This window comes from Phascolarctos cinereus, unplaced genomic scaffold (assembly GCF_003287225.1).
Source record: "Phascolarctos cinereus isolate Bilbo 61053 unplaced genomic scaffold, phaCin_HiC Scaffold_1;HRSCAF=81, whole genome shotgun sequence".
Taxonomy (NCBI): Eukaryota; Metazoa; Chordata; class Mammalia; order Diprotodontia; family Phascolarctidae; genus Phascolarctos; species Phascolarctos cinereus.
The window spans coordinates 219,129,296-219,146,082 of NW_027555514.1; the positions used below are offsets into that span (position 1 = coordinate 219,129,296).

At 38.8% G+C, this 16,787-nt stretch overlaps 1 protein-coding gene across 1 annotated transcript; it reads left to right on the forward strand.

Annotated features, from left to right (window-relative positions):
* The first annotated feature begins 2,356 nt into the window (after nt 1-2,356).
* LOC110211101 (olfactory receptor 6C2-like) lies at nt 2,357-3,265 on the forward strand. Its single transcript, XM_020990289.1, has one exon. It carries the CDS (start codon nt 2,357-2,359, stop codon nt 3,263-3,265), a length of 909 nt encoding a protein of 302 aa, XP_020845948.1.
* Nucleotides 3,266-16,787: the final 13,522 nt, after the last annotated feature.

Below are 16,787 nucleotides of genomic sequence, written 5' to 3' on the forward strand. Positions count from 1 at the left end.
TATCCCACAAGTTATTAGTAATAGCTAGAAGTTTTCAAATTAAGTTGACCTTCCAATCATACCATGGTACCATCATTTCCCTCCACTCTATTTGCAGCTTTGAGTCACACCAAGGACTTTCAGAGTTATTCTGGCCATTGATGTCGTGAAGCACTGTCAGAAATGTAAGTATGGCAACAATTTATTAGGTCATATTTTCCTTCTTTTGGATCTAGCATGATCAAATTTATATGGCTATTTCCCTCATACAGAAGATTTAAGTGGGGGCAGCGAGGTGGCACAGTGGATAGACTAGTGGCCTGGGATTCAGGGGGACCTGAGTTCAAATCCAGACTCAGACACATAACACTTACTAGCTGTGTGGCACTGGGCAACTCACTTAACCCCATTGCGTAGCCAAAAAAAAAAAGATTTAGGAGACACAGTGGGTAGACCACTGGGCCTGAAGTCAGGAAGTCCTAAGTTTAAATCTATATTCAGATACTGGGTAACCTTCGACAAATCACTTAACTTCTGCTTGCCTCAGGTTCCTCAACTGCGAAAAGAGGATAATAACCCACCTACTTCCTAGGGTTGTTGAAAGAACCAAATAAGATCACATTTGTAAAGCACTTAGCACACTGCCTGGCACATAGTAGTTGTGTTGTTTATTTCCTCCTTTCCAACAGAAGCAAAATGATCAGACCCACCTGTTTCTAATATCCAAATCTTTAGGAATTACTAGGGCAATTTCAGAGAAATATTCACCATGATTTCTGAGATGTCACGTTTTACATGGAATAGGAAAACCTTTGAATTTAATATTCTCTTCAGAGTTGGGTCACAGAGACAGCTGCACTGATAGTGGATTATGCACTTGCTTATTTGATTTGAGAAGTGTTAGAAAAGCTTCTCTTTTTCTCAAAACTTCCTTCAGATATGCCACTGTGCCACCTCCTTCCAAAAATCCCACAAGTGAAGGTATTTCCTTCCTATGACACAACTTCCATTGTTTAAAAATGCATGCAACCATGAGTTGTTTTTTTAAAAATCTATCTAAAATAGCTCATTTAAGCGTACTGGAAAGAGAGAACAAATGTAATATAACAACGAATTTGAGTAAAATTCAGTAGGACATTATATTAGATCATTTTCAATAATGTCTGAAACATCTTATCACATCTCTCTAGGGGGAAAGAATTTGAGATTTTTCTAGGAAAATAGCAACTCAGTCAGCACTTGAAATGAAATCACCACCTTAGAAGAAATCATTGATTACATCTTATTGTGAACTCATTTACATGGGACTATGGATTCCAGCTGAAAGTAAACTGAAAAACTAAGTGGTACAGTCCACCCATGTAACAGATGAGGAAACTGTGGCCCTAAGAAATGAAGAACTTTGCCCAAGAAAAAAAAATTTAAGAACAGAGGCTGAATTTGAAACTCTGATTTCCAGAGCACATCTTTTCAGACATCACAGGCACAGAAAGTAGATTCCTGCAGAAAGAGACTCATGTCACTCACACACACACAAAAAAAGACAGGGAATTATACAGAGGACCACATCCAGGACATATTTCAGACAGTAAGGGAAAAACCTCAAGCAGATTGAATAACAAAGGAAATTGGAAGCATGAATAGCAGGGAGAGGGACCCTGGAGAGACCCACAATATTTCTCAAGGCCAGCCTGCTTACCATCTTAGGTCAGAGGTTCCTAACTTTTCCTTGAAACAGTGTACTAGAAAAAGATTCCAAGAAAAAAATTTCACGTACAGGGGAGTAGAGAAAGAAGGTGAAGTCATATGAGGAATATAGGAGGTAGTTTTCGATCAGCCCAGAGTAACAACACAAATAACGATTATAGTTCACATTTAAGGTTTACAAAGGTGGCTTTTTTTCCAAAACATCCCTGTGTAGTAAGCAATAAAGGTAGTGCAACCACCATTTTACAGACAAGGAAATGTGGGTTCAGAGTCACTCATATCATAGAGCCAGTAGATGTCTCCTCCAGGATTAGAAACTAGGTTTCTTGACTCCAAGTTCAGTTCTCTTGAGTGTGGCTAAGGGAAAGGGGAAAAGGGAAGATTTGTGAGTGAAGATGGATAAAATAGAATATTTTGACAGAAGATCATGTTAGAAGGGGCAAAAAGATGTTAATTTTAAAGATACATGGAAAAAAAGCAATCCTGATAGAACCTAGAAAGAAGTGGAATATAATGAGGTGACCATATTTAAGACAAAACTTATGTGAGTTCCTTGCTTCCTCTTTCTTCCTGACTCCTATGACTATTATTTTGTCTCCATCCTCATCTTCAGGCTGAACCTCTCCCTCTCTACTCTGTGTTCAGGTCCATCAGAATTCAAAAGGAGAGGATGAGAAATCACACAAGGATTACATTATTCATTCTACAGGGACTGACAGATGACCCACAGCTAAAAGTTTTGCTTTTTATCTTTCTGTTTTTCAACTTCATGTTGAGGGTAGTTGGGAACCTGACCATCACCATCCTCACTTTGGTGAATTCCAACCAGAAAACACTCATGTATTTTTTTCTCAGAAATTTCTCCTTCTTAGAAATCTCATTTACTACTGCCTGTATTCCCAGGTACCTCTATAGCATATCAACTGGGGACAATACCATTTCCCTTGATGCTTGCTTCACCCAAATATTCTCTGTCATCTTTTTAGGGGCAGCACAGTTCTTTCTTCTGGCCACCATGTCCTATGACCGCTATGTGGCCATTTGCAAACCTCTGCAGTACACAACTACCATGAACAGCAAAGTCTGTAACCAGCTCCTGCTGGGTTCCTGGCTATCTGGGCTGATGATCATCCTCCCACCACTTAGCCTGGGCCTCCAGTTGGAATTCTGTGACTCCAATGTCATTGATCATTTTGGCTGTGATGCATTTCCCCTGCTGAAGATTGTGAGCTCAGACACAGAATTCATAGAGAGGATGGTTTTAATTTTTCCTGTGTTGACACTCATCACTTTACTCATGGTGCTTTGGTCCTATGCCTACATAATAAAGATAATTCTCAAATTCCCTTCTGCCCAACACAGACAAAAGGCCTTTTCCACCTGTTCCTCCCACATGATTGTTGTCTCCATCATTTATGGAAGCTGCATTTTCATGTATATGAAACCTTCTGCAAAGGAAGGAGTGGCTTTGAACAAGGTAGTATCAGTACTAGCAACATCTGTCACCCCAGTAATGGACCCCTTTATTTACACTCTGAGGAATAAGCAAGTCATACAAGCCTTTAAGGATTTAGTTTAAAGAATTGTATTTCTCTCCAAGCAGTAAGAGGCTACTGAGGTCAAGAAGCCAAAGGGGAAAGCTTTCTAAGATTTTGTAATTCTTTGCTATTTTTCTTGCTGATCATTGCTTAATAATAGACTAGCTAGTTTAAGTTTCCAACCTATTTTCCCATTCTGGGAGAAAAGGAGACAGAGAGTGAGAGAGAGAGACAGAGACAGAGACAGAGAGAGTTTTTTGGTTTTTTTGTCTGTTTGGGTTTTGCTCCTCTCGTGTTAGGTTCTGCTCTGCTTTCTGACACCTCACTCACCTCTCTCCCCAGGGAAGCTTCTCCCTCTACCCACAGGTTCAGGCACACCCATCCTCTCAGACTAGTTCCTGCCATGGCATAATATAGCAATAGGAAATCCCCAACTGACAAAATCGTAGAACTCAAAACCTTCCCAATTAGAAAGTTCTTTAGAAGTCATGGAGCCCAATTACTTTGCAACAAAATAAAATCCTTTCTTATTGTCAGTAGCCATACTCATTTGCAATATATTTTGCCTAGATTTTCTCCTTTATGTTTAAATTTCCTTTCCATTATCACTGATCCTATGTTGCCCCATTTCCATGTCTGGTTCCCTTATCTTTGCTGACTGATTAATCAACCTCCTGGTCCATTCTCTCTCTTGATATCCTAACTGATTTTCATCATCATTTCCCTATCACTATCAGGCTGAAGCATCAACCTCTCTTCAGAGATCCTGGAACACCTTAATTACAGTTCTCTTTGCATGTATGTATTCTTTTTTTTTTCCAATTTGCACTATACTTATGTATGTGCCTTTCCTCCCTCTATAACAAAATTATAATTTCCTGGGGCTCAGCTTTGTTTATATCCACCTTCGTGATGATCTGGAACATGCAGCTAAGTCCTTTGTGCATGCTAGACATTCAACAAAATGTATTTGAATGAAACTGGTCAATGAGAGAGAATACTGAAGTTATTTTCTGACTAAGGGGGTCAGGAATAAATGAGATCATAGAATAGTTGGACTCTGGCCTAGACAAAGACAGAAAAGTGTGTGGGAGCTGACTCTGGGTAAAAACAACTGCAAATTCTGTTCAGACAAGGAATGATAATAAGAAACTTTTAGATGGTATTTCAATTTTTACCAAGTACTTTCCATAAATCATCTCATTTGATCCTCACAACCACCCTGTGAAGTAGGTATTACTATTGGCCTTATTTTACCAACTAGCCAACTGAAGCTGATGAAGATTAAGTGATTTGTACAACATGGAAGAAAAAAAAATAATATTTTACCCCACCTTGTAGGCGCAATTTTAGGCACGCCAAAAAATTCCATCAATTTATCATTATTTTAGGCCAGGCAATGGTCTTCTTAGAAAGAGAAGTGACAAACAGAGTCTTCTCATGCCCTGAAACATTGCTCTCTAATGCAAGATATTTTGGAGTAATATTTACAGTATTCTCAAAAAGAGGATATTTCACTATATGATAAAACATAATTACACAATTCAGGGTAAGAAAAAGGTTAATATTTTAGTTCATCTATCCAGAAAAAAAAAGTCACTTAATCTTGGAGAACACTTTCCTAAAACCCCTCAGTCCCTCTATGACCACTCCATTGAAGTCATGGGAAAAGAGACTGCTCTTCCAAGGTGAATCACAGCCCTAATCTAGGCAAGGTTGATCAATGAAGAGCTCCTTTCCTTTGTCTTTTCCCAGACACCACCCTAATTAATTCATGAGGGAGGCCTCCCTGGGTTAATCTGAGAAAGGGGAAGAGGATCTCATCTTGGAATTAATACTTAGAGGAAGACTGAGCAGGGTTCCTCTTTCTTATTAGTCCAAAGGCTTCAGACAAAGATACTTGTAAAATGTTTCTTAATATTTCTAAAAGTGGATGCAGAATCCTGGGGTGGGAAGAGAAAATGGAGAATGGGGCTTCATATGCTTCCACACACACGGTAAGTGAAATTCTAAGGCAAGATTTGAAGTTAGGTCTTCCTACATAAAATTCTAAGGCAAGATTTGAAGTTAGGTCTTCCTAACTTAACAAAGCTTAAGGAGTGTTAAGCAACTGTTGATTGAAAATAATGAAGCACCTGTGGGAAAACAAGAGCATCTTCAGTCTCAGGACTAGCACAGTGGTACATCTGATACAGAGTACTTGATTAGTAAAATGTGTACTATGTACTGTGGAATCCTAAGAGAAATATGATAACAATGGATACAGAAAAGCAAAGCAGATGAATTGGTCTTTATCTCATCATAACAAGGCCTCTGGAGGATGAGGAATCTGTATACACCTTAAGGATGTTTCCCTTCCCTGGGGAGTGGAAACCCCTGGAGAAAGGAGAGTTATCTTGCTTGTTGAAGAGCACAGGGGTAATCCCATTGGGTTTTGCATTTTCTGTGGGGTGAAAATCTGTCCTTTATTAGATATCTGTTTTCATGACAGAGTTGAGCATTCCTTTACTCAGTCTGTAGAAAATAAGAAAGGAACCAAATTATGAAATTCTTAGTACAAATCCTAGGTAGGGAAAAAGAAATGCAAAAGGTCCAGAAAAATGCACTGCTAAATCTACAATAAGTGATGAACATTATTACAACTCTGTGGTCTTACCCCTTACCCAACAAGTTGAGAGGGTGTTGAAAAGCTAGAAATCATAAAAGTTAGAATCATATAAAGATAAATTATAAATTCATCCAACTTTACTGGAAAATAATTTGTAACTAAGGACAAGAATTGTTGTTCAGCCTTTCAGTCTTGTCCAACTCTTCGTGATCCCATGGACTTGTTCATGGGGTTTTCTTTGAAAAGATACTAGGGTGGTTTGCCATTTCCTCCTCCAAGTTGTCCCCATTTCATAGATAAGGAATTGAAGCAAAAAGAGGTTTGGTTTAGTGATTGGCCCAGGGTCACACAGGTAGTAAGTGACTCATCCAAAATGGCTACGTATTAATAATGGCAAGTCACATGTATCTGACATTTTTTGAAGTGTTTTCCTCACAGTAATCCTATGAAACATGTAGTTTTGAGTGTTATTCCAATTTTACAGATGATGAAACTGAGGCTCAAATATGTTAAATTATTTGACTAAATCCAAGTTTCCAGTTTATACTCTTAACTCTAAATATGACTTTCTCAAATGCACCAAAGAAACCTCTTCATCTTGGAAGCTCATTCTACCTCTGGACTACTTTTCACATCAGAAGTCCCCTCTGTCCCTGGGGCCTCTCCCTTTGAGGAGTTGGTACCTCTCAGAACCTCCATTTTAAGGAAGATGCCTAGGCCAACCATGTCTTCATTCCTCTCCAGTCTACACTCCTGATTCTCTGGAATTTCTAGACCAATGGTGTCAAACTAAAATAGAAATGGGGACCACCAAAGCACATAAGGACATCTTCTAGAAAACCACATATTAACATTAACATGATCTATTGTATTGTTTTATTTACTTGTTAAATATTTCTCAATTACATTTTAATCTGGTTTGAGCCAGACTTGGGACTGTTATGGGCTGTATGTGGCTGTCTTTGACCTCTCTGTTCCACAGCATGCTCTGACACTGGCCCCCTTGATTCCCCTCTCCCATTCTCAGCTTCCTTATAAAATGTAAGTTCCTGGAGAGGAGGGACTGTTTTTCTTTCTGCTTGTACCTATATTCCCAGCATTTTAGCATCAGACCTGGCACATAATAAATGCTAAATAAATGCTCCTTGTTATTGTTTTCACTCTATCACACTTCCTCTCAAATATAAAATATCTAGGTTTCAGGTAAAGAAACTGGGGAATAAGGAATCTGAATTTGGGGGTGAAAAGGGGGAAGGGCAAGGGGACTCTCTACCAAACATGTGGTCTGTTGCCCAAACTACTAATTTAATTCTTCTTTCTATTCAGGTGGTCTATAGTATATTCTAACAGCAAAAATCAATTGTTTTCCCCTCCATTGACCTTTGTCCAAATAACCTTTCTCATGTTCCCTCACTATGTAGATATCCTCACACCAGTATACCTTCTCAATATATAATGCTAACACCCCAACTCTTGTTACCTACTCTCTTTCTTCTGAAAAAAAGATACCAAAGGCCTACTCTACTCATGGATTTCATCCCACAACCCTACATAAGCACCAATGTTACCACCCGCACACTTTATCAACCTTCAGCTAAGGAGGAAATATGCTGCTAGAGGAGTTCTAAAATGGCACCACAAACAACAACAAAGGGAAACTGGGACAAGGGCCTCCATACAGCTTAGGACTTCACAAGAAAACTACCAGAAACCTATGGAGGCTCTGAGATTAAATATGCTAGGGTAGGTGGATGGCACAGCATGGAATCAGCACAAACCCAAGCTACAACAGCAAACAAAGTCACATTAGTGTCCAAGAAGCCTATGCCCAACACAGAACCCAGATAACCCAAGCCCACACCACAGCAGGAAAGAAGGCTAGATCAGCATTCATTTCTTATGGCATAATAACTTTCTATTTAATTGTGGTTTCATTTCATCTATTTCACTGTCCATGTGATACCACAGTTTGTACGGTCAATGACCAATTGATTGGACCCACTGTACTTCAAGCTCTTTGCAGCAATCAAAAGTACTGCTCCAAATATTGTGGTACATGTGGGTCCTTTCCCTTCAACTTTGATCTCTTTGAAGTATAAGCCTAGTACTGATTTCTCTGGGTGAAAGGATATGTGCAATTTAGTGACCATTAGGGCACAGTTCCAAATTGTTTTCTTTTATTTATTTTTTATTTTGAACTTAACAAACCTTGTCAAAAAGCAGCATTATTAAGAAGCCCTCAATATGGAACTTGCTTCATGTAAATCCAATGCATCAGTCCAAGGCCTTGGGTTATACTTGTACTGTAGCCAGCATCTGAATGTCTTTGGCCTTGCCTGTTGTTTGACATCCTCGATCATGAAATATTCTTACTCTTTTCTCCCATTGACCCATTTAACTGAACAAAAAGATGAACTAAATGTCTGTCATATACAAAGTACCATTCTATACTCTCTGGATGGTATGAGGACAAACAACTCATTATTGTAATCCAGGTGCTTAAAATCCAGTTGAGCAGAAAATTCAGGGCTATAAGTTATTGTAATGCAAATTGGAAAAAGGCAAGTTTTTAGAAGAAGTATAAAGTGCTTTTCCATACTGAATTTCAACCAGAATTTCAACAGGCAGAGAAGATGAAATGGAAACCTGATATGGAAGAGTAGATTCCAGGCTTAGGAAATGGCTGGGACAGATTACCACTATTTTTATCCTGGTTCTATACCATCAGTAAAGGCTGCTCATTTCTCTTGATATTTGAAGTTTTGACCTAATACACTAGAGATCTAAAACATTCAAAGTACTATCTATAAGCAATACCACACCTGGCATTAGCCAGAAGATGTTACTGTGAAAGGCATTTTGGCTGAAGGACATTCGCCTCCTCTACTTCAGGTGACTGAGCAGAATTGATTCTCCCTAACCATGTCTGTCTGTGCCCACTGGAACACTGCTCAGGAGGCCCCTGCCTCTCTCTACCAGTCCCCTCACATTGGTGATAAAGAAAATCCAAGGATCCCTGGTACAACTATTAATGATGCTGATATTAATCTCCCAAGGTTTTAGTCTAGAGAAAAGGCCCAAATCCCACATAGTTTCCTTTCTTTGAAAAGTTTAAAAGCTTATAAATACAGATTGTTAATAAAATTCACAAAATATTCTGTATCCCCAGGCAATGTATCAATTAAGAAGCATGGAGGTTGGTCACCCAGCTTGTTGAGTTCAATGCAGCTAATTATTAATGGGTTTACACACACACACACACACACACACACACACACACACACAGAGTCTTTAATCCATCTTTTCTCTAGGAAAGACATAATAATTCAAGACATCATAAAAATTATCTTAACTTTTTCTAGAACCCACATTAAAATATAAACTATTAACAAGCAAATTTAAAGATCAAAGAAACCCTTAGTGGTAATAAATATTGACCATGTAGAAGCATTCTCCCTTTTAAAAAGAAGAATCAGGAAGAGAGTTGATTGACCATCAACACAGCAGCTTCTCTAAGTAGACAAAGACTTTTCCTCCCTTTTCTTCTCTTCATGAGATAAGCAGCAAATCCAAGACAGAACAAGACTCTAGACACTAACAGAGATAAGGCTTACTCAGCATTCTGGAAAGTGTCCTGCATCTGACCCCACCACCATCTTAGCCGCTCCAGGTCCTCAACACTTACCAGCTCTCTCTACATATCTCTCTCTAGAAAGAGATTTAAGACCTGCTGCCCTTCAGTACTTATCCTTCAATGTCTTGGTTTCAGCTTGCTAGAAAGAAAGACAACTTCAAGAGGTGGAGCCAAGATGGTGGAATAAAGGCAGGGATTCACCTAAGCTGTCCCCCAAACCCCTCCAAATACCTGTAAAAAATTACTCTAAAAAAATTATAGAGCAGCAGAACCTTCAGAAAAGACAGAGTGAAACAAATTTCCAGCTCAAGACAACTTAGAAAATTGTCAGGAAAGCTCTGTTACACCACAGTAAGAGAGGAGAGCAGAGCAGGGCAGGTCATACCAGCTCAGACCTGGCCCCAGCAAACCAGGAGCAAGCTTCAGGGTAGCTGAATCATTGGCAGCAGTGTCAGTTTACAGATGTCTCAGCCCACGGATGCCAAAAACAACTTAGAAGGTCAGTAGCAAAGGTCTGTCATACCAGGTGAGAGAGAAGCACAGCACAACACAGGCCACACCAGCACAAAAGCCGCAGCCCCAGCAAACAAGGAGCAGGCTATGGGAGTAACTGAATCAGCAGCAGCAGCAGCTGCTGCTGCTTCCAGAGCTCTCAACCCACAGACAGTGAGGGGGTGAAACAACTGGTCAGAAGGAGATTGCAAGAGTGTTTTTGCTAGCATTCAGGCAGAACTCTGTTGCTTTGCTAATACTCAGTTTCTGATATAGTCCTGGGTGGCAATCACAGGGCGAGAAGCAGCACTAGCATAGAAGAGCTTGTGGCCACAGTGGAAGGGGAACCCTCCTCACAGTTCCAGGGTAGAAAAGAATGCTTGTGATCACTCATAGACCAGAGCATAGGCCAGGAGAGGAGTAAACACCTCTCCTTAGATCATACCACTGTGGAAAGAACTGAACTTACTGGTCCCTAAAAGTATCTCTGAAAACAGCTGCAAAAAAACCCTGAAACTTGGGACAATCAGCCCTCCAACCTGGAAGCATAGCCCTACTTTAACAAAGAGGAAAAATCAAGTAAAAGGCTGGGAAAATGAGCAAACAACAGAAAAGAAAAAAAAACTTTGACTATAGAAAGTTACTATGGTGACAAGTAACATAAAACAAACACTCAGAAGAAGATAACAAAGCCAAAACTCCTACATCCAAAGCCTCCAAGGAAAATATGGATTTGTCTCAGGCCATGGAAGAGTTCTAAAAGGATTTGGAAAAGCAAGTAACAGAGGTAGAAGAAAAATTGGGAAGAGAAATGAAAGTGATGCAAGAAAATCATGAAAACAAGTCAACAGCTTAGTAAAGGAAACACAAAAAAATACTTAAGAAAATAATACCTTAAAAAAACAAACTAGGCCAAATGGTAAAAGAGGTTCAAAAACTAATGAGGAGAAGAATGCCTTAAAAAGCAGAATTGGACAAATGGAAAAGGAGGGGTCCAAAAGCTCACTGAAGAAAATAATTCCTTAAAAATCAGAATGGAGCAAATAGAAGCTAATGACTCTATGCGAAATCAAGGTGTAAAAAGAATGGAAAAATAGAAGACAATATGAAATATCTCATTGGAAAAACAAGTGAACTGGAAAATAGACCAAGGAGAGATAATTTAAAAATTATTGGACTGCCTGAAAGCCATGATCAAAAAAAGAGCCTAGATATCATCTTTTAAGAAATTATCAAGGAAAACTGCCCTAACAGTCTAGAATCAGCAGGCAAAATAGAAATTGGATGAATCCACTGATTGCCTTCTGAAAGAGATACCAAAATAAAAACTACCAGGAATATTATAGCCCAATTCCAGAGTTCCCAGGTCAAGGAGAAAATATTGCAAGAAGCCTGAAAGAAACAATTCAAGTGTCATGGAGCCACAGTCAGGATAACTCAAGATTTATCAGTTTCTATATTAAAGGATCAGGGGGCTTGGAATATGACATTCCAGAAGGCAAAGGAGCTAGGATTACAACCAAAAATCACCCACCCAGAAAAACTGAGTATAATCCTTCAGAAGAAAAAAATAAACATTCGATAAAATAGAGGACTTTCAAGCATTCCTGATGAAAAGACCAGAGTTGAATAGAAAATATGACTTTCAAATATGACTCAAGAGAAGCATAAAGAGGTAAACAAGAAAAAGATACCCTAAGGGACTTAATCATGTTAAATTGTTTATATTCCTATATAAGAAGATGATACTTGTAATTCGTAAGAGCTTTCTTGTTATTAGGGCAGATAGAAGGAATATATATAAACACCATGCATACGTGTGAGTTTAATGTGAAGGGATGATATCTAAAAAAATAAAATTAAGGGTTGAGAGAGGAATGTACTGTAAGAAAGGGGAAAGGAAATGTAGAGTGGGGTAAATTATCTCACATAAAAGTGGCAAGAAAAAGTTTTTAAAGTGGAGGTAAAGAGGGGGAAGGTGAGATGGAGTGAGTGAACTTCACCCTCATCAGAATTGGCTCAGAGAGAGAATAACATACACACTCAATTGTGTATAGAAATCTATCTTACCCTATAGGAAAGGAGGGTAAGGGGGTAGGAGAAGGGGGAAATGATGGAAGCAAGGGTATATTGCGGGAGGGGGTACTCAAAGCAATATACTTTTGAAGAGGGACAGGATGAAAGGAGAGAATAGAATAAATGGAGGGAGAGTTTAATGGAGGGAAATACAGTTAGCAATAGTAATTGTGGGAAAAACATTTTTTGAAGCCAGTTTCTCTGATAAAGGCTTCATTTCTCAAACATATAGAGAACTGTTTCAAATTTATAAAAATAAAAGCAATTCCCAAAGTGATAAATGATCAAAAGATATGATCAATTTTCAGATGAAGTAATCAAAATTGTCAATAGCCATATGAAAAAATGCTCTAACTCACTATTAATTGGAGAAATGCAAATTAAAACAATCCTGAGGTACTACCTCATACTTATTAGATTAGCTAATAGGACAGAAAAGGTAAATGACAAATGTTGGAGGAGATGTGTGGAAAATAAAACATTAATGCACTGTTGGTGGAGTTGTGAAGTGATTCAACTGTTCTGTGGAATAATTTGGAACTATGCCCAAAGGGCTATAAAACTATGCAAGCCCTTTGACCTAGCAATACCACTACTAAGACTGCATCCCAAAAGAGATAAAAAACAAAAAGGAAAAGGATGAGTATGTACAAAAAATATTTATAGCAGCTCTTTTCTGGAGGCAAAGAATTCGAAATTGAGGGGATGCCAGTCAGTTGAGGAATGGCTGAACAAACTGTGGTATAATGGAATGCTATCTTACTATAAGAAACAGTGAGCAAGAAGCTTTCAGAAAACCTGGAAAGACTTACATAAGCTGATGAAACGTACTATGTACAAAGTAACAGCAACATTGTAAAATGATCAGCTATGAGTGACTTAGCTCTTCTCAGCAATAAAAGGATGCAAGACAACTCTGAAGGACTTAGGATGAAAAATGCTATCCATCCCCAGAGAAAGAACTAATGGTATCTGAATACAGATTGAAGCAACTTTTTTTACTTTATTTTTCTTGAGTTTTTTGTCCATATTCTCTTTCACAACATGACTATTATGGAAATGTTTTTGCATGCCTACAGATGTATAACCTATACTGAATCCCTTGCCTTTTCGATGACAGGGGGTAGAGAAGGAGAAAGTGAGAGAATCTGGTACTCAAAGTTTCAAAAACAAATGTTAAAAATTGTTTTTACGTACAACTGGGGAAAAATTAAAATACTTTCAAAAAGTTAGGTTTGCAAAGTAAAAAATAAAAATAAATCAATAAAAAGAGAGACCTTGGAGGAAAAAAAAAAAAAGACAACTTCCAGGGTCTTTAGTGACTTAGACCCACATCAGCAGGCAGATTGTCCAAACTGTGCCTAAACGATTACTCCACTAGTAAGAGCCTTAAAGAGACATTTCTTCACATGCATTTTCCTCATGCTCACCTAGTGCACCTAGGGGAGAGTTTTTCTTCCAAAGGCACAATGTGCTTCTTCCACTGACACAGCAGGTAATACTTACCCTAGTTTTAGGGGAGAACATCTGGGTGTGGCTTTCAAAATTCAGATGAACCAGTTTGGATCTACTTTCTTCATTCAGGTGACACCTTTCCTTTAACTCAGAGCACATGGAATTTAACCTCCTAGGTAATGGCTGAACTTGAACTCAGGGATAAGAGTAAGATAGGAGGCAGGGGAATAGCTGTACCAATCGTAAAGCAGCTGGAGCAGAATTTTGAGGCATTGACCAAAGAACAGGGACAAATTTAGGTGTTTGTCAGGAAACACCAGCAAGCTTCTGTGACTTTGAAGACTCAGGGGTCAATGTTAGCATCTAGAGAAATTCAGGGGTAATCCTTGGGAGTTCAGCAGGCACAGCTGGGCCAAACGCTAGTGATTCAAAGAGCAGAGATGGGCTTCTATAGATAAAAGAAATTATCAGAGGTAGACTTCTAAGGCCACCCAGAAACCATGACTGATTTGTGTTAATTTGTTGTTGTTATTCAGTCCTGTCTGACTCTCTGTGACCCTGTGTGGGGTTTTCTTGGCAAAGATAGTCGTGTGCTTTGCCATTGCCTTCTCCAGCTCTTTAACCAAGGATGTCCATCACCACCTGGAGACAAGGCTCATGATGGTCCCAATAAGGGCAATTATGAGGTGAGGTATGTTGTACTTTCAATCTCACCATCGGGTAGCAAAAAAAGGACCAACTTCACCAGTAAAGGACAGGCTGAAAAGAGTCATATCTAAGGCTAGAGATGCAGTAGGTCAGAAAAAACAGAATACAGGTGAGATATACATTGGTCACAGTAGAGCTGGAGCCTGGGATTGAGTCAAAGTCAAAATGGAACCATTTCCCAGCAGCAAAGAGCAGAGCCAAGGGGCAGCTAGGTGGTGCAGTGGATAGAGCACCTGCCCTGAAGTCAGGAGGACCTGAATTCAAATCCAGCCTCAGACCAAACACTTGACACTCACTAGCACTCTGACCCTGGGCAAGTCACTTAACCCTAATCGCCAAAAAAAAAAAAAAAATCAGAGTCAAGCAAAAGATTGGAAAAAAAATTAGATGAATAAAATCAGAAAGTAAATTTGAACCCTGAAAGAGATTTGAAAAGAACTTTCCTGGCATTCTTTTTCCTTATGGAGGTGCCCACAGAGTCCATTGGGACCCTTTAAATCCCATTCTCCAAGCAAGTTTTTGAAATATTAGCCTCATCTCTGCTACACTTCAGTCCAAGAAGAAAATTAGGAACCTATTTAGTTGGTTAATTAGGCAGTAGAGATAAGGAACACAGGAATGGGAAGTGGGAAACATGAATGAAGGACTGGGACAAGGAAATGGAAAAATAAAAGGCAGAATCCAGAAAGAAATCAACATGATGCCAGGAGCACAAGGGCAGCATTATACAGTGCCAGAGGACTGATGACTGGCTCAACTAGGAACTTGTGTATGTCCTGCTGGGAACAAGAAGTGATCTCAAACTGCAAGTAGAATTCAGCTTAGGAGGATAAAAGAGAACATTTATGTTCGGTTGTTCTGTCTGTAAAAGGAAATGAGTTAAAATGAGTAGATTGTATGTAACAGATTTGAGGCCCAGAGGAAGCAGAGAGACCTGTGATTTCATCAGGGTAGGGCAATGTTGTCAAACTCAAATAGAAACTGTATCTTTGCTGGCGGCATATTGATTTTTTTCTTTATTTTTTTCTTTTCTTACCTTTTTTTTTGGTTGGGCAACGGTGGTTAAGTGACTTGCCCAGGGTCACACAGCTAATAATCGTTATGTGTCTGATGCCAGATTTGAACTCAGGTCCTCCTGCATCCAGGGCCAGTGCTCTATCCACTGTACCACCTAGCTGCCCCTGGCATATTGATTTAGAAAACCACAAATCAACATTACCTATATTTTCTTGTATTTTTGTTAAACATTGCTCAATTACATTTTAATCTGGTTCAGGCAACATTTGGAAGGGGCCACAAGTTTGACACCTCTGATAAAGGGGATTCCTCTTGGAGAAACTTCCTCCATTAAATTGGAAACTTGAGTTAAAAAAAAGCCACTCCTACGCCCAAAGAGCAACATCAGATGGTCACAAGCCCAAAAAGCATTACAAATCAAGTAAGAAAGACAGAAGAAAAAATTGGGAAAAAAATAAAAGCAATCCAAGAAAATTATGGGGGGGGGGAATTAACCAATTAGAAAAAGATACAAAATCTTAAGGAAGAAAATAACTGCTTGAAAACTAGAATTGGGCAAGAGGAATCAAATGATGTTATAAAAGAGCAAGATATCATAAAACTGGAAAAAAATAGAAGAGAATCTGAAGCATCTCACTAGAAAAACAACTGATTTGGAGAACAGACTGAGGAGAGACCATATAAGAATTGTCAGATTACCTGAAAGTTATGATCAAAAAAAGAATCTGGAGAGAATATTACAAGAAATTTTTAAGGAAAATCGCCCTGAACTTCCAGAACAAGAAGGGAAAGCAGAAAAAGACAAAAAAATCTACCTACAGGAATATCATAGCCAAGTTTCAATACTCCCAGTTAAGGAGAAAACATTACAAGCAAGAAGAAAAAAAACAATTTAAATACTGTGGAAAGACATTTGGGATTTCACAAGACCTAACAGTTTCTACTCTAAAAGATCATAGGTTTGGGAACATTATATATATGTATATATGTGTGTGTGTGTGTGTGTGTGTGTGTGTGTGTGTGTGTGTGTGTGTGTGTGCGTACACACACACACATATGAAAATGTTATCACTATTCTTAAAACTGTCATCATTATTAAGGTAGTTTAAAAGAAAGTTTGGGGCTGAGTTGTGTATGATGGAGTGATTCTAAAAAACAAAATTGGGTAGGAAACAGTAAAAGGGAGCAATTATATTATCAAAATGGGGCATGAAAGGAAGAACTAATATAGAAGAAACAAGTCGGGGTGGAGGGCTGGTAACATGGCAATCTTACTCTCATCTGAGTTGAAGAGGAAACTACAGGTACATCTAAAAGGGTATAAAATTCTTCTGAACATGTAGAAAGGTGAAAACCCTGAGGGATAGGTTGGGAGAGGGATTTTAGAGGGGTGTGTATATTGGGATTTGGGAAGGGTGGGTACTATAGGGAGTGGAAGGGTGGGGGGAGAAAATAAAGTAACAGGGATAGGGTAAAAAGAGAGGCTGAAAAAGAAAAGAGTGAGTAAAAATAAGATGGAGGGAAATTCACAAATATCAATTATAAATTTGAATGTGAAAGGGATATTTATGGC

Coding starts and splice junctions, on each gene's coding strand:
- LOC110211101 (XM_020990289.1), top strand. CDS start 2,357: ATGAGAAATCACACAAGGATTACATTATTCATTCTACAGGGACTGACA.